An 18935-nucleotide genomic window follows, 5' to 3' on the forward strand; every position below is an offset into this window, starting at 1 on the left:
AGCCAGCACGTCCTCTTCTGCGGCCTCTTCAGTGACGTCAGAGTCCCAGAATGCCCTGCACCGGCCCCGCTCGTCACTTCTGGTGCAGGCGCGGCATTCCCTGCTAAACAGCTTCTGGGCATGCCTAGAAGCTGTCCATCTGGGAATGACGTGCCTGCACCGGAAGTAATGAGTGACACCGGAGCAGACGCATTGATTTCTGGGATTGATGACGCTCATCTCCCAGGAGTCAATGCAAAGGAGGAAGTGACGTCGGGGCCGGTGCAGGCGCATTGACTCCTGGGAGCGATAACGTTCAGCTCCCAGGAGTCATCGCACACAGGTAGAGACGGCCGCAGAGGGAGGAAGTGGAATTATATTTTCATCTATAACAAGGAAAGTGTACAAAAAAAAAAAAAAAAAAAAAATCGGGAGCATCCATTTCTTTTTCAGGTGACCCTCAGCAAGCGGATGGCCCAAAATTGATTTTTTTCGATTTTGAGGCCGTAACTCCGCTTTAAGGGAATCCCTCTGGGACCCCCCACGTCACCAGAACTAGTGTCCCCATTGGAAGATTTCTCCTATTACTTTTCTAGGGACAACCCAAAATTTGGGATATTATTTACTTTCAATGAGAATAGTAAACAGAACAAATAAAGAGGGCGAGTCTCCCTAAACGGGGGCACAGACAGCAATAAAAACGGTCAGGAGGTCTAAACTGCACTCTATCCAAAACTAAAAAAAAAGTTATGCATTTAGTTATACTTTAAGAAAAATAGAGGAATTGCAGATAGCTTGTATCTGGATGTACAGTGCATTGCGAAAGTATTCGGCCCCCTTGAACTTTTCGACCTTTTGCCACATTTCAGGCTTCAAACAAAGATATAAAACTGTAATTTTTTTTGAAGAATCAACAAGTGGGACACAATCATGAAGTGGAACGAAATTTATTGGATATTTCAAACTTTAACAAATAAAAAACTAAAAAATTGGGGGCGCAAAATGATTCAGCCCCTTTACTTTCAGTGCCGCAAACTCTCTCCAGAAGTTCAGTGAGGATCTCTGAATGATCCAATGTTGACCTAAATGACTAATGATGATAAATAGAATCCACCTGTGTGTAATCAAGTCTCCGTATAAATGTACCTGCACTTTGATAGTCTCAGAGGTCCGTTTAAATTGCAGAGAGCATCATGAAGAACAAGGAACACACCAGGCAGGTCCGAGATACTGTTGTGGAGAAGTTTAAAGCCGGATTTGGATACAAAAAGATTTCCCAAGCTTTAAACATCCCAAGGAGCACTGTGCAAGCGATAATATTGAAATGGAAGGAGTATCAGACCACTGCAAATCTACAAAGACCTGGCCGTCCCTCTAAACGTTCAGCTCATACAAGGAGAAGACTGATCAGAGATGCAGCCAAGAGGCCCATGATCACTCTGGATGAACTGCAGAGATCTACAGCTGAGGTGGGAGACTCTGTCCATAGGACAACAATCAGTCGTATACTGCACAAATCTGGCCTTTATGGAAGAGTGGCCAGAAGAAAGCCATTTCTTAAAGATATCCATAAAAAGTGTCGTTTCGCAATGCACTGTACACAACAAATAATCAGCCCACCCATTAAAGATTGAGATAAAATGTCATCTGTTGGGGTTCAAATGATTAATAACATTCCCCAAAACCAACTGATTGGTGGCAGCTCACAGATAAAGAAATTAAAAATCTTTAAGGCTTTTGGCAAGATATTTGAGCAACATGATTTACCTGTGAATAATAACCTCTAAGCATCTCACCTTTTTGAAGAAGAAATGGTTGGCAAGGTGGTTGAGCACCATTGGGTTACTTGGGTCAATGGTGTATGCTTTGGACAGTAGTTGAACACCATTTTTAATAGAATCAGCCTGCGGGTAAATAGAATGTAAATTAGCTACAAATATTAGCATGAAGAACAGAAACATAACACATGGACTAAACAAGTTCACTTTTCTTTTGACTAGTTATATGCTCCTAATTAGATTAACCAGTACGGTTCCAGAGCAATTATTTTTTGCATACATGAAAAAAAAAAAAAAAAAAAAAAAAAATCTTAATTTTTAGCAATAAAATTACTTAAACTCCCAGCACATTACATATTTTCTGAAAGCAGAGGCCCTGTAGAATAAAAAGGAGATAGTTGCAAGTTTTTGTGTCACATATTTGTGCAACTGTATATTAAACAATTTTTTAGGAAAAAATATAAAATGAATTTTAGTGCAAAAAAAAAAAAAAAAAAAATCGGAACCCATTTTCGGTTAAAGGGGTTGTAAAGGTTTAGATTTTTTTTTTTTTTTTTTTTTAAATAAAAATAAAACATGTTCTACATACCTGCTCTGTGTAAGGGTTTTGCACAGAGCAGCCCAAAACCTCCTCTTCTGGGGTGCCCCACAAGCGCTCCTGGCTCCTCCCCTTCATTGGGTGCCCCCACTGAGAGCCACTTTCTATATTGGCACCTGTAAGGGCACGCTCCCGAGTCCAGCTGCTGTGTCAATGGACACAAGACAGCGGGGGGGATCAGACCTGTCCCCTGCTCCTGTGTCACTGGATTTGATTGATAGCAGCGGGAGCCAATGGCTCCTGTTCCTATCTATCCAATGAGGATACAGACAGCGGCCGGAGCCGCTGAGCTTGTGCACGTCGCTGGAACAGGATGGGGGGGTGGGGGCTTGCTGCAACAAAGAAGGCTTTTCACCTTACTGCATAGAATGCAGTAAGGTGAAAAACCTTGAGACTTTACAATCCCTTTAAAACCTAAATAAGGTTGCATCAGGTAAACAGATACCACACAGTCCATGTCTTAAAAAATTCTGTGTGCCCACGATATTCCCAAAACCTATGGTGCCCAAAAATCCCCATATGCTTTAAAAGCCTTCACAGCTCAAATTAGAGTCAACTAGGAGCTCTTGTGCTATGTGAGCACACCCTGGGCTTGCGTTTGTGCAGGTGAGCGGGGCAACGGGGGTTTCGTTTTTTTTTTTTTTAATATATTTTATTATAATTTAATTTTTTTACTTATTTTTACTTGATTGCGATCATAAGGGGTTAATAAACCCTTATGTGATAGCATTGGGCAGGTGACAGGCACTCTTTATGGAGACATTAGGGGTCTAATAGACTCCAATGCCTCCCCTGCCCTTCACACCATCTAACCAATTACAAATAAGCTTGGTTAGATGTGTCCCCTGGTTGTATTGGCCATGCATCTGAAAGCGAAGTGACATCACTTCTGGTTTCATTGTTTGCATGCGAGATCAAGGCATGGATTTGCCCCAGACTCACTGCAGTCTCTCCCCCCTAGCCAGCGGCTGTGTTCCGGGTACCGGTAATAGCGGGAGAGCCCAGGAACCACAGGAGGAGGGCAGAGGCACCGCATGCCAGCTCTATGAAAGTGATCTGCAGCTGTGAAGCTGCCGCATCACTTTTACTTTGAAGCCGGCTGAAAAAACCCATACAAGCTGATGGCTCCTATTGCAGCCATCAGCTTGTGATTAAAGGTTCACTCAGAGCTGAACTGGTTAAACATACAAAAAAAAAAAAAAACACACACACAACATCCCCGCTTACCTCCTTGTTGTTCAGCTCAAGGACAGCTAAGCCTACGAGGGCTCCAACGCATTTTGGGTTGAGATCCAGAGCCCTACCAAAGGCGAGACGAGCCTTGTCAAGCTTGTTCAGTTTTACAAAACAGTGGCCCATGCCTAAGCGGACTCCGGCTGCAGGACACAAAAACACGCGATTCTATATCAGACCATACAGATTTTCCCCATCTTGTGCAAAATGTAACACTTTATTTTCAGTTTAAAACCTTTAAATTTAATAAGCATCCCCTCACAGGAATACCATGCAAAAGCACAAGCTCACATTTAAAGGCGATACCACAGGATTCTGTGTGTTGATGTCATCACACTATACCCAAATGAAGCTGTTTGCACATGGGACCCTCAAAAGGAGTACAAATATTTCTGATTGGATTATTGGCCTGCTGGAGTGTCACAAGCAATGTTGTTCATCCATAGTACATTAAAAGTATACATATATAAATACAGGCAGCGACTAGGGTCAGAGATGACACGGCGGCGAGAAGGCTGCGAGACAGAGATGACACGGCGATGAGAAGGCTGCGGGACAGAAAGGACGTGGCGAGGAGGACGAGAAGGCTGCGGGACAGAGAGGACGCGGCGACAAGAAGGCTGCGGGACAGAGCGGACACGGCGACGAGAAGGCTGCGGGACAGAGGACACGGCGACGAGAAGGCTGCGGCGACGAGAAGGCTGCGGGACAGAGAGGACGCGGCGACGAGAAGGCTGCGGGACAGAGAGGACGCGGCGACGAGAAGGCTGCGGGACAGAGAGGACGCGGCGACGAGAAGGCTGCGGGACAGAGAGGACGCGGCGACGAGGACGAGAAGGCTGCGGGACAGAGAGGACGCGGCGACGAGGACGAGAAGGCTGCGGGACAGAGAGGACGCGGCGGGGAGAAGGCTGCGGGACAGAGATGACGCGGCGGGGAGAAGGCTGCGGGACAGAGATCACATGGCGGAGAGAAGGCTGCGGGACAGAGATCACATGGCGGAGAGAAGGCTGCGGGACAGAGATCACACGGCACGGAAAAGACTGTGGGTCAGCAATTATACAGTAGTGAGGAAATGAGTAAGGCAGCAAGTAGATACTGGAGGGTCAGAGGTGACACAGTAGGTAGATATTGGGGGGTCAGGGGCCACACAGTGCAGAGAAGTCGGTGTTGCAATGAATAGAGGGGAAAAAGATGCTACAAGCTGTCAGCAGCAGGTAACATAATACTCCACTCACCTGGACACCCAGGGTTGGTGCGTAGGGCTTTCTTATAGTAGGCAAGGGCCCCTCGGTAGTCTTTCTTGTTGAACGAGATACAAGCTTTTCCTGCAAGAAAAGGTTTTTTTTAATGAAAAACCGAATCCCAGAACACACCGCCGAATCCCAGAACACACCGTCATATACAACAGTCACCCTGATTACTTACCGAGCAAGGCCGGGATGTTGTTTGGAGACTGGTTAAGCACAAAGTGAAACTGGGCATCGGCCTGGTCCATCTTATCTCCCTCTAGGAGACAGAAGCAGGCTCTTCCCAGCAAGTGGTTCTGGGGGGAAAAACAGACTCATTAATGTGAAGAAGAGAACATTCCTAGTGTAACTACCTAATGTTCCCTCTTCAACTCCGCTTCCTGAGTGCCCAATGGGACAAGCTTCTTCATATAGAGAAAAGCATGCTTTTATATTGCACTTTCTTCCACTGTGACAGTAGAACCTGCTAACCCCCCCCCCCCCCCCCCCCAACTACCACCTCTGATCCCCCCCCCCCATAGGTATAAATCATCATTCAAATCTATGGAGACATCAGAACCAAAGCCACTCACCTGGTCGTACATAATGATCTTGTCGGCCATCGTATACAGCAAGGTGGCCTGCGTGATCAGCTCCTTCTTGCCGTCCTTGTTCTTCTCCTTGCGGGCCTGCTGGACATAGTAAGCCGCCAAAGTGTCCAGACATGTCATCTGGTCTTTCTCGTGGTCCCTGTAGTCCAAGTTGCCATCTATGCGAGCCGCTTCCAGCAGCTTCACAAAATCCTCCGTCTTTCCTTGTTTGAAATATTCCAACTGGAGGGAAAGGGAAACATTAATATCTAATTTACATAAACTGCTCCATCGGTGGTAAAGACAGAGTGTGAGCTCCTCTGGTACAGAGACTGATGTGATTGGCTCAGTGTTCTCTGTACAGCACTGCGGTATATGTCAGAGCTATATAAATGTATAATAATAATAGTGTGTGATTTTGGGATATTAGAGTGTAAGCTCCTCTGGTACAGAGACTGATGTGACCGGCTCAGTGATCTCTGTACAGCACTGTGGTATATGTCAGAGCTATATAAATGTATAATAATAGTGTGTGACTGTGGGGGGACATTAAAGTGTAAGCTCCTCTGTTGCAGAGGATGATGTAAAATGTCTCAGTGTTTTCTGTATAGCACTAAAGAATATAACAGTGCTATATATTAATGGTGTGAGTGCAGTGGGACATTAGAGTGTAAGCTCCTCTGGTGCAAAGACTGATGTGAATGTCTCAGTGTTCTCTATACAGCACTTCGGTATATGTCAGAGCTATATAAATGTATAATAATAATAGTGTGTGACTGTGGGACATTAAGAGTGTAAGCTCCTCTGGTGCAGAGGATGATGTAAATGTCTCAGTGTTCTCTGTATAGCACTAAAGAATATATCAGTGCTATATATTAATGGTGTGAGTGCAGTGGGACATTAGAGTGTAAGCTCCTCTGGTGCATTCACTGCTGTGACTGGCTCAGTTATCTCTTGTACAGCACTGCGGTATATGTCAGGGCTATATAAATGTATAATAATAGTGTATGACTGTAGGGGGGGGGGGCATTAGAATGTAAGCTCCTCTGGTGCATTCACTGCTGTGACTGGCTCAGTGTTCTCTGTACAACACTGCAGTACATGTCAGAGCTATATAAATGTATAATAATAAGTGTATGACGGGGGGGGGGGGGGGGCAACGACATTAGAATGTAAGCTCCACTGGTGCAGAGACTGCTGTGACTGGCCCAATGTTTTCTGTACAGCACTGCGGTATAGGTCAGAGCTATATAAACATAATAGTCTATGACTATGTGGGGGATATTAGAGTGTAAGCTCCTCTGGTACAGGGACTGATGCAATTGGATCAGTGTTCTCTTTACAGCACTTCGGTATATGTCAGAGCTATATAAATGTATAATAATAATAGTGTGTGACTGTGGGACATTAAGAGTGTAAGCTCCTCTGGTGCAGAGGATGATGTGAATGTCTCAGTGTTCTCTGTATAGCACTAAAGAATATATATCAGTGCTATATATTAATGGTGTGAGTGCAGTGGGACATTAGAGTGTAAGCTCCTCTGGTACAGGGACTGATGCAATTGGATCAGTGTTCTCTTTACAGCACTTCGGTGTATGTCAGAGCTATATAAATACAGTAATAGTAAATGGCTTTGTGGGGGGGGGGGCAGAGTGTAAGCTCCCCTGGTACAGAGACTGATGTGACTGGCTCAGTGTTTAGCACTGTGGTATATGTCAGAGCTATATAAATGTATAATAATCAATGTGACTGGCTTTTTGTTCTCTGTACAGCATTGTGAATATGTCAGAGCTATATTATTAATTATATTTTTCAGGCTCTATATAGCGCCAACAGTTTGCGTAGTGTAATATGTGCCAATGGTGGGGACATTAGAATGTAAGCTCCTCTGGTGAAAGGGTGATGTGACTGGCTCAGTGCTCTCTGTACAGCCCTGTGGTATATCTCAGAGCTATATAAATGCATAATAGTGTGTGACTATGGTGGACAGAGTGTAAGCTTCTCTGGTGCATTAGAATGTGAGCTCTTCTGGTGCAGAGACTAACGTTACTGGCTCAGTGCTCTCTGTACAGCACTGCGGTATATGTCAGTCCTATATAAATGTATAATAATAATAGTGTATGAGTGTGGAGAACATTAAAGTGTAAGCTCTTCTGGGGCAGAGAATGATGCAATTGGTTCAGTTGCTCTCTGTACAGCACTGCGGTATATGTCAGAGCTATATAAATACATAATAGTCTGACTATGTGGGGGGATATTAGAGTGTAAGCTCCTCTGGTGCAGAGACTAATGTTACTGGCTCTGTGTACAGCACTGCGGTATAGGTTAGAGCTATATAAATGTATATTAATAGTGTGTGTGGGGGGACATTAGAGTGTAAGCTCCTCTGGTACAGAGACTGATGTGAATGGCTCAGTGATCTCTGTACAGCACTGCAGTATATGTCAGAGCTATATAAATGTATAGATTGTGTCAGTGGTGGGCACATTAAAGTGTAAGCTCCTCTGGTGCAGAACAGAATGTCTGAATATACTGACCGCCAAGGCGATCCATATGTGCAGCTGAGTGTGTTCCTGTTTCAGAATACTGATAACTTCATCTCCTTCCGGAAGCTGATCGAAGTCGAGTTCGATGACCTGGGAGAGACAGAGAGAAATAAGAGACAAATGTGGGTCCAGCTCACTGCCACCACTGGTGGTGAGGAAGGATCAGGTCTGAGTAGGCACCGGGGTCAGAGGTTAAGCAGTGGGTAGGCATTTGAAATCAGGGATTAGGAAAAGGATAGGTATTGATTTGGGGGGGCAGTAGATGGGTATTGGTGGGTCAGACATCAGTAATGATTAGGTTTCGGGGGTCAGTGATCTGACACGGGGTAGATAATGGAGCTGCAGTTCACCTATTGGATGGGTATTAGGGGTCACTGGTCAGGCCGTGGTTATATGGGATCAGAGGTATACTGGATGGAAATTGAGGTCAGATGTCATACAGTAAGTAGATATTAGGGGTCAGAGATCAGGCAATAAGTAGGTATTTGGGATTAGAGTGGATTGGTACTCGGGGGGGTCAATAATCAGATGTGTATAAGGCATCAGAGTTAAGGGAGTGAAGAGGAATTAATGGGTTATATGTCACACAGAGGGTGAATGGGGGGGGGGTAGGTATTGGTGGTGGTGCGGGGACTGAGATCAGGTCAGGTATGAGGTACTGGTGGGTGATTAATGTGGGTAAGAAGTCAGGCATGATTAGGTAATGGGGAGTTACTGGTCTGGCAGAGGGGTCAGAGGTCACAGAGTACTAGCAGGGTGACCGGTCAAGCAATCAGTACAGAGATACTGGGGAGTACAGGGGTCAGAGGTCATACTCCAAGGGATGATACCTGGCGGGGGTCAGAGTCAAACAGAATAACATTAGGTAACATACGACAGGGATATACTTGGGTGGGGTGTCAGAGGTCACACGACGGAGATACTGGAGGGATGGGGGGGGGGTGGGGGGTGTCAGTGGTCGCATGACTGGGAGATATGGGGGGGGGGGGGGGTTTAGAGGTCGCACAACGGGGAGATACTGGAGGGGGTTGGAGTCAGTGGTCACACGACGGGGCGGGGAGATACTGGAGGGGGGGGGGGGGTGGTGGTCAGTGGTCACATGACAGGGAGATATTGTGTGTGTGTGTGTGGGGGAGGGTCAGTGGTCGCATGAGAGGGAGATGGGGGGGGGGGGGGTCAGCGGCTGCATAACAGGGAGATATGGGGGAGGGGGTCAGTGGTCACACGACAGGGAGATACAGGCCATGGCCGGGCACAGGACGGGGGGGGGTCAAGCAGTGGATGTATATGGGGAGGAGGGGGGGGGGGGGGTCGGGCAGTGGATGAATATAGGGAGGGTCCCGGTATGGCTAGGCAAATGAGGGGGTTCAGGCAGTGGATATAGGGGGGGGGTCAGGCAGAGGATGGATATGGGGAGGGGGCCATTGCCGGGCACAGGAGGGGGGGTCAGGTAGTGGATGATATGGGGGGGGGTCCCCAGTATGGCTGGGCACAGGAGGGGGGGGGGTAGGCAGTGGATGGATATGGGGGGGTCCCCGGTATGGCCGGGCACAGGGGGGGGGGTCAGGCAGTGGATGGATATGGGGGGGTCCTCAGTATGGCCGGGCACAGGAGGGGGGTCAGGCAGTGGATGGATATGGGGGGGGGTCCCCAGTATGGCCGGGGTCAGGCAGTGGATGGATATGGGGGGGGGGGGTCCCCAGTATGGCCGGGCACAGTAGGGGGAGGGGGGGTCAGGCAGTGGATGGATATGGGGGGGGGGGTCCCCAGTATGGCCGGGGTCAGGCAGTGGATGGATATGGGGGGGGGGGGGTCAGGCAGTGGATGGATATGGGGGGGGGGTCAGGCAGTGGATGGATATGGGGGGGGGTCAGGCAGTGGATGGATATGGGGGGGGGGGGGTCCCCAGTATGGCCGGGGTCAGGCAGTGGATGGATATGGGGGGGGTCCCCAGCATGGCCGGGCACAGTAGGGGGAGGGGGGGTCAGGCAGTGGATGGATATGGGGGGGGGGGTCAGGCAGTGGATGGATATGGGGGGGGGTCCCCAGTATGGCCGGGCACAGTAGGGGGAGGGGGGGTCAGGCAGTGGATGGATATGGGGGGGGGGGGTCAGGCAGTGGATGGATATGGGGGGGTCCCCGGTATGGCCGGGCACAGGAAGGGGGGGGTCCCCAGTATGGTCGGGCAGTGGAGAGGGAGTCAGGCAGTGGATGGCGCTCACCTCATCCGTATCCCGCAGAGGGATCTCTATGGAGCCGCGGGACATCTTGTAGCCGTCCGGAGCTCCGAGCACCCCGAAGACACTCTCAGTAGAACCTGGAAGTCGACTGCTGTGAAGACAGGAAGTGATGTCAGGAAAGCACATTGGAAAAGACATTCCTCTTCCTGGATGCGAGCGCGTGACGTCACCCGGCGTGCCCGCGGCGTGAGCAGAAAGTGTCGCTGCTATGGGATGAGCGGCCATCTTCTTGGTTAGAGGAGTCCACTGAGTTGACTAAAGACACCCAACAATGTTGATAACAATGTTATATTTGAATAAAATAAATAGGCCCTTGTATGTAAAATGGACATTTAACACCGCCTGTCCTTACAGGGAAACCAAATCCCAGTCAGGGAAAAGAGACGATGTGAGGCCCAGTCCCAGTCCCTGACTACGTGTCCACATTTGGGGGATTTGTATGTAATACACTTTGCCAAATTCTACAATAAATGGCTTCAAAATACCGGTGGGGTTTTGTATGATTATATTGCCCACACTGCAGTAATGGGAGACTGGTTGGTTGCTAATGGCAACACCACAACTGCTCCAAAGTTGCCAATATTCTTAAACATTTTTAGGGACACTTTATTGTCTGTAGGTGGCGTATAATTTTAATGGGGGAGGGGGGGGGGGTTGTTTGTAGGTGTGGCCTAGTAGGAGGAAACAATTGTGGTGTTCTATCAGAATAGCGCTACCTATCAGATTCTGCAACCGGAAGTGACGTACAGATGAGAACAATTTACTGCGCCATGCCTTCCAACATGGCCGCTTAGCGTTCCAATAGGTTTCCTAATGTGACAGAACACGAAGCAGCGGCGGACATCTTCCTACACCCATGCACGTCTTGAATTTTACATTTATTTTAGCAGTAAACTCACCTTATACTGAATCCCAGTATTACATTTCTATTATTATTTTATTCTAGTAAGTATAGTGAGAAACCTGCAGGTAGAAGGTGGCGACGGCCATCTTGGTACACCCTGCACTGCTCAGCCCCACACTGATTATATAGTGAAATAGACTACGGCACTCGTTCGCGGTGAAATATTCTATCTCAGTATATAAGGTGAGTTTACTGCTAAAAGAAATGTAAAATCCCAACACTTGCATGGGAAACAACCTATTGGAAGGCATGGCGGCCATGTTGGAACGCATGGCGCAGCAAATTGTTCTCGTCCGAACGTCACTTCCGGTTGCAGAATCTGATAGGTAGCGCTATTCTGATAGAACAGTGGCATACGGAATGGGCGTGGTTTCAATTATGCTAAATTATGGGTGAGGCTTGAAGAGGCGTGTTCAAATAGAGTCAAAGGGTCTAATTCACTCTACATTTGGGCTCATAAGTTTACACACCCTGGCAGAATTTATGATTTCTTGGCCATGTTTCAGAGAATATGAATGATAACACAAAAACTTTTCTTTCACTCATGGTTAGTGTTTGGCTGAAGCCATTTATTATCAATCAACTGTGTTTACTCTTTTTAAATCATGACAACAGAAACTACCCAAATGACCCTGATCAAAAGTTTTCATACCCCAGTTAGGAGAAGAAAAGCAGCGCCACCTCAGTGTAAATTAAAAGGTAATTTATTACATAAAAACAATGTAGTAACTCACACAGAGGAAATAGTTGATCAGCAAATGGTGATGGTTCATAAGGGAAGTTAGGGAAGTAGACTGTGGCGGCCGTGGTCCTGGTTGTGCCGGTGGAGTCCCACACTTCCTGTGTTTCTGGCAGCGTTCAGTATCCAGGCTTACATACAACAGTGGCAGGGGGGGGGGTGCTCACGTTTGGAGCATGCCTGCTCCTTCCTCAGGCGATGCCACTGGCGCCCTGTGCTTTTCACAGATGAGAGCAGGTTCACCCTGAGCACATGTGACAGATGTGAAAGGGTCTGGAGAAGCCGTGGAGAACGTTATGCTGCCTGTAACATCGTTCAGCATGACCGGTTTGGTGTTGGGTCAGTGATGGTCTGGGGAGACATATCCATGGAGGGACGCACAGACCTCTATAGGCTAGACCAGCCTTTTTCAACCAGGGTGCCCAGGCACTCTGGTGTGCCTTGAGGTTTCCTCAGGGGTGCCTCAGTAAAATGCCCCAAAAATTTCCCAAAAATTGTATACAAGGCAGCGGGTGGATGAAGCCTGCCTTTTACATTACACAAAGTCACAGGTTTTCATTGTGCATCGTTACGACCAGAGTTGTATAAAGTACTCGAAACCCCTACTTGAGTAAAAGTACAAGCGCTCGATCAAAAAGTGACTTGAGTAGAAGTGGAAATGCTCGCTCAAAAAGTGACTTGAGTAGAAGTACTAAAGTATTCAACATTTTTTGTACTTAAGTATTGCAAGTAGTTTTTTTTTTAATTTTGCTACTCAAGTACTGAAAGTAAAAGTACAAGTACTGTGTTATGTAGTTATTAAAGATAGAAGTCAAAAGTTTGAACAACATATTGTTTTTTATTATTTAAAATGCAGCTTTTATTTATACATACAGTAGCATTTATTTTCGTATGCGCTGATAATACACGTTTTGAACTTCATGAAACCTTCATGAAACTTCAGATCCTAACACATTACCCAGTCCATACCAGTATAGATCCTAACACATTACCCAGTTCATACCAGTACAGATCCTAACACATTACCCAGTCCATACCAGTACAGATCCTAACACATTACCCAGTCCATACCAGTATAGATCCTAACACATTACCCAGTCCATACCAGTATAGATCCTAACACATTGCCCAGTCCATACCAGTATAGATCCTAACGCATTACCCAGTCCATACCAGTATAGATCCTAACACATTGCCCAGTCCATACCAGTATAGATCCTAACGCATTACCCAGTCCATACCAGTATAGATCCTAACACATTACCCAGTCCATACCAGTATAGATCCTAACACATTACCCAGTCCATACCAGTATAGATCCTAACACATTACCCAGTCCATACCAGTATAGATCCTAACACATTACCCAGTCCATACCAGTATAGATCCTAACACATTACCCAGTCCATACCAGTATAGATCCTAACACATTACCCAGTCCATACCAGTATAGATCCTAACGCATTACCCAGTCCATACCAGTATAGATCCTAACGCATTACCCAGTAAAAATAAATGCACCCAAATAAAAAGGCACAAAAAATTATTTTTAGTCATCTTGGGCACGTTTTATCACTGAATACATGTATACTGTGCACTATTATCACTGGTACTGTGATCAGACCATTTTTCATTTGGATCTGTGTTTTCTTTTCAGCACGGTGCACTTTATAGTCTATTTTCACCATTTATCTCCTCCTCAGTGATTTTGTATCACTATTACCATTCGTGGTTATATTATTTATGCACTTATATGCACTGTGCACTTTACCACAGTTCTCTCTTATTATTCAGCTTATTTATTTATCTATGATATTCAATCTCATTTATTTGCTCTCATCATTTATTTGTTGATGTTTGTTGTGGTTTAATTGACACCATTGTCACTGTGCACATCACTTTCATTTATTTATATTGATTTTGCTGCTACTTTGCTTAGTTATTTCATTTTAGATGTATTATGTATTTTAAGATTTTATCATTCCATTATTTATTGGGGTTAATTGAGCGCCGGTTCTATTTATTTTCATTATGCTGGTAAGTTATTGACTCCTGTTTACATAGGATATGCATGCATGCATGAAAAGGACCATCAATTATAAACACCTATGTAAACGAATAGTATAGGGTTGTGTAAAATTGCATGCACTACACTATATAAATGCCTATAATAAATAAAAAAAAAAAAATGCAAATAAAAGCAATTCCTTATTTTAACTCTAGAGGGCAGTCTAACCTAGCTGTTTTTGAACAGAAGTATTTTTGTAGATAAAACTCAGGGAACACGAAATCGGATTGTGTCCTATGGATGGCTGCACTCAGCACACAACTGCCCCTTTCTATTACTTTATTAGAATTAGCCGGTATGTGCCCGATAATTACCATTTCCTTATTTAGTGTAGCAGTTGTTCCTGTACAGAAAAATAAATAAATAAAAAAATGACTGTATCTCTGTATACAGGTGCATCTCAAAAAATTAGAATATCATCAAAAAAGTTATTATTTTAGTAATTCAGTTAAAGGTGAAATTCACATATTTTATATAGATGCATTACACACAGAGTGATATATTTCAAGAAATTATTTCTTTTCATTTTGATGATTATGGCTTACAGCTAGTGAAAACCCAAAATTCAGTAACTCAGAAAATTAGAATATTACATAAGTCCAATTAAAAAAAAAAAAAAAAAAATTTATCACAAAAAAAATTTATTGCAAATTAAGTTAGGCCTCTTTCACACGGACGTTCCCTATGTCCGTATATGACCCCATACGTTTGCGGTTGATCTACGAACATAATGTTTGTCAATGGGATTGCGGATGTCAGGTGATGACCATCCGCTGACATCCGATTTGCGTCCTTTCAGTTCTGTTCCGTTTTTTGGAACGGAAGAGAACCCTATTTTTTCTTCCGTTTAAAAAACTGAAAGGACGCAAAATCGGATGTCAGCGGTGTCATCCGCTGACATCCGCATTCCCATAGACATACATTATGTCCGTATATCATCCGCAAACGGATGGAATGATATGCGGACATACGGACTGGATGACACAAGTGTCATCCGTGTCCAGAAAAAAAAAAATAAAAGTGCCGGAGCGGATCGCAATACGGTCCGCCCGTGTGAAAGAGGCCTTACAGGTACAAAATCCAAACAATGTGAAGAATCAACTGTAACCAAAACATAAACATCTGAAAAAAAAAAGATTTTTAATACAGAAATGTTGACTTAGTGGAAAGTCTGTCCATGTACAGTATAGGATGCACTCAATACTTGATTGGGGATCCTTTTGCATGAATTACTGCATCAATGCGGTGTGGCATGGAGGTGATCAGCCGGTGGCACTGCTGAAGTGTTATGGAAGCCCAGGTTGCTTTGATAGCGGCCTTCAGCCTGTCTGCATTGTTGGGTCTGGTGTCTTTTATCTTCCTCTTGACAACACCCCACAGATTCTCTATGGGGTTTAGGTCAGGCGAGTTTGTTGGCCAATCAAGCACAATGATACCATGATTATTAAACTTATTAAACCAGGTATTGGTAGTTTTGGGAGTGTGGGCAGGTCTAAATTTCTGCTGAAAAATTAAATCAGCATCTCCAAGCTGGTCAGCAGAGGAAAGCATGAAGTGCTCTAGAATTTCCTGCTGGAGGGCTGCACTGACTTTGGACTTGATAAAACACAGCGGACCAACACCAGCAGATGACATGGCTCCCCAAATCACCACCGACTGTGAAAACTTCACACTGGACCTCATGCAACTTTGATTCTCGGTTCTCTCCACTCTTCCTCCAGACTCTGGGACCTTGATTTCCAAATGAAATACAAAATTTACCTTCATCCGAAAAGAAGACTTTGTGTCAGGAAGCATGAATCAGACTGAGACAGAAAATGCAGTAAAATCATACATTTAATATAATGGTAATAAATGATACAGAACAGTAAATGTAGTCAAAACATAAGCCAGGGGTCAGAAGCCAAAACGGGAAGTCAGACAAGCCGGTGATCAGGAAACCAAAAATCAGCGTAGTCAGAAGCAAAGGAACAGGATCAGAAACTAGAAGGAACATCAGCCGGGCAAAGTCTTTCACAGGAACACAGCAGAGAAACTCCAGATATGTTGACAAGGCGAAGGCAGGAAGGGAATGAACAAGGCAGCTTAAACTGGAGTTCCAGCCCTATTTTTATTTTTTTTCTTAAACCCCAGAGATGTTCTTTTTAATCCAGGTTATATTAGTTAAATATATTAATGGTTGCTGTATTATAGATTATTTTTATATCGGACTAACCTTTATATTTCTTCAGCAGCAGGCTCCCATCTTAATTGCAGGCATGTGAAGCCCACCAGTGCCTTCTTCCAGGAATAGGTGCTGTTGGTTACCCAACATGCACCTCCGGATCTACCGCATGCCCATAGGACAAACGGCAATCCTGGGAATGATGACATACATCTCCCAAGATCCTGTGTGCCGCAGGAAGTGACGTACCTCGCCTCAGGCGCCGAAGGAGGAAGAAAAATGCTTACCCCCTAGCTCCAGGTAAGCGGATCAAGGAAGAGGAAATAAAATTCCCAATGCTGTTTTCAATTGAGGAATGCCAGAAATTTGTATAAAGTTTAAAACATAGGTGGAACTCCGCTTTAAATAGCCAGAAGGGGCTGGCTGTAGGCGGGACTGACGAGCAGATAATGATAACCAGGTGACCCACTGAGGAAACAATGAGTAATGACTAGTGTTGAGCGAACACGGACTGTATTATTCGTGTTCGTACCGAATAATTGGATTTTTGTTACCCGAACACGAACACGGACACTTTACTGTATATTCGGGTAAAAATCGGTGTTCGGTCGTTTTATTTCCGGGTTTTGCATGCTTTGGCGCTCTTTTCATGGCGGGCTTTCAACAGCCAATCAACAATCGTTTAACTGGTGTGCCTTAAGCCATCCCAGCCATGCCTGCAAATGTCTCAGTAGCTGTGATTGGCCGTCTGAAGCATGTGACCAAGTCTTTATAAGTTCGAGGCAGCCGCAGCGGCGTCATTATGCTGCTTAGATCAGGGACAGAGCACACATCAACGTGCTGGCTGCTGATTAGGGAAAGATAGGCAGGAAAAAAACATTTGTGTCCGGATAGAATTGAGGGACAGGTCGGAGTGTTTAGGCAGGGCGAGTTGTAGGCATTTTAGGGATAGAGTCTGCTGAATTATAGGGTCAGTGTGTTCTACAAACTACAATCGATATTGCTGTGTGGGGTGGGGTCTGCACTTAGTTCTCCTGATCTACGATCTCTTCTCAATCCTGTTAGGGAGAGGCTGCTGCTGAATTTTAGGGAAAGTGTGTTCTACAAACTACAATCGATATTGCTGTGTGGTGTGGGATAGGAGATAGGCAGGTGTCAGTGATCCACATCCATTTTTCTGTGTGTGGGCTGCAGTGAACACAATCTTTTTGGGGTGCAGTGAACACAATCCTTTTGGAGTGCAGTGAACAAAATCTTTGTGGGGTGCAGTGAACAAAACCTTTGTGGGGGTACAGTGAACACAATCTTTGTGGGGTGCAGTGAAGACAATCCTTGTGGGGTGCAGTGAAGACAATCCTTGTGGGGTGCAGTGAACAAAATCTTTGGGGGGTACAGTGAACACAATCTTTGTGGGGTGCAGAGAAGACAATCCTTGTGGGGTGCAGTGAACAAAATCTTTGGGGGGGTACAGTGAACACAATCTTTGTGGGGTGCAGTGAACAAAACCTTTGTGGGGTGCAGTGAACACAATCTTTGTGGGGTGCAGTGAAGACAATCCTTGTGGGGTGCAGTGAAGACAATCCTTGTGGGGTGCAGTGAACAAAATCTTTGGGGGGTACAGTGAACACAATCTTTGTGGGGTGCAGTGAACAAAACCTTTGTGGGGTACAGTGAACACAATCTTTGTGGGGTGCAGTGAACAAAACCTTTGTGGGGTACAGTGAACACAATCTTTGTGGGGTGCAGTGAAGACAATCCTTTTGGAGTGCAGTGAACACAATCTTTGTGGGGTACAGTGAACACAATCTTTGTGGGGTGCAGTGAACAAAACCTTTGTGGGGTACAGTGAACACAATCTTTGTGGGGTGCAGAGAAGACAATCCTTGTGGGGTGCAGTGAACAAAATCTTTGGGGGGGTACAGTGAACACAATCTTTGTGGGGTGCAGTGAACAAAACCTTTGTGGGGTGCAGTGAACACAATCTTTGTGGGGTGCAGTGAACAAAACCTTTGTGGGGTGCAGTGAACACAATCTTTGTGGGGTGCAGTGAAGACAATCCTTGTGGGGTGCAGTGAAGACAATCCTTGTGGGGTGCAGTGAACAAAATCTTTGGGGGGTACAGTGAACACAATCTTTGTGGGGTGCAGTGAACAAAACCTTTGTGGGGTACAGTGAACACAATCTTTGTGGGGTGCAGTGAACAAAACCTTTGTGGGGTACAGTGAACACAATCTTTGTGGGGTGCAGTGAAGACAATCCTTTTGGAGTGCAGTGAACACAATCTTTGTGGGGTACAGTGAACACAATCTTTGTGGGGTGCAGTGAACAAAACCTTTGTGGGGTGCAGTGAACACAACCTTTGTGGGGTACAGTGAACACAATCTTTGTGGGGTGCAGTGAACAAAACCTTTGTGGGGTACAGTGAACACAATCTTTGTGGGGTGCAGTGAACAAAACCTTTGTGGGGTACAGTGAACACAATCTTTGTGGGGTGCAGTGAAGACAATCCTTTTGGAGTGCAGTGAACACAATCTTTGTGGGGTACAGTGAACACAATCTTTGTGGGGTGCAGTGAACAAAACCTTTGTGGGGTGCAGTGAACACAACCTTTGTGGGGTACAGTGAACACAATCTTTGTGGGGTGCAGTGAACAAAACCTTTGTGGGGTACAGTGAACACAATCTTTGTGGGGTGCAGTGAACAAAACCTTTGTGGGGTACAGTGAACACAATCTTTGTGGGGTGCAGTGAACAAAACCTTTGTGGGGTACAGTGAACACAATCTTTGTGGGGTGCAGTGAAGACAATCCTTTTGGAGTGCAGTGAACAAAATCTTTGTGGGGTACAGTGAACACAATCTTTGTGGGG

At 45.5% G+C, this 18935-nt stretch overlaps 1 protein-coding gene across 1 annotated transcript in view; it reads right to left on the reverse strand.

Moving 5' to 3' along the window:
- Window positions 1–10271, reverse strand: part of CTR9 (CTR9 homolog, Paf1/RNA polymerase II complex component) — a 39893-nt gene extending 29622 nt beyond the window's left edge. The window contains exons 1-7 of the mRNA XM_082269757.1: window positions 10176–10271; window positions 7945–8043; window positions 5411–5650; window positions 5017–5134; window positions 4827–4916; window positions 3583–3731; window positions 1776–1883 (exon numbers count right to left, since the gene is read on the reverse strand). Coding sequence (XP_082125883.1) covers window positions 1776–1883; window positions 3583–3731; window positions 4827–4916; window positions 5017–5134; window positions 5411–5650; window positions 7945–8043; window positions 10176–10220 — 849 coding nt within the window. The 5' untranslated portion in view covers window positions 10221–10271. The remainder of the gene's footprint in view (window positions 1–1775; window positions 1884–3582; window positions 3732–4826; window positions 4917–5016; window positions 5135–5410; window positions 5651–7944; window positions 8044–10175) is intronic.
- Between the last annotated feature and the right edge of the window lie 8664 nt (window positions 10272–18935).

Source organism: Pelophylax lessonae (assembly GCF_965119305.1).
Source record: "Pelophylax lessonae genome assembly, chromosome: 10".
In the NCBI taxonomy this organism is placed as follows: domain Eukaryota; kingdom Metazoa; phylum Chordata; class Amphibia; order Anura; family Ranidae; genus Pelophylax; species Pelophylax lessonae.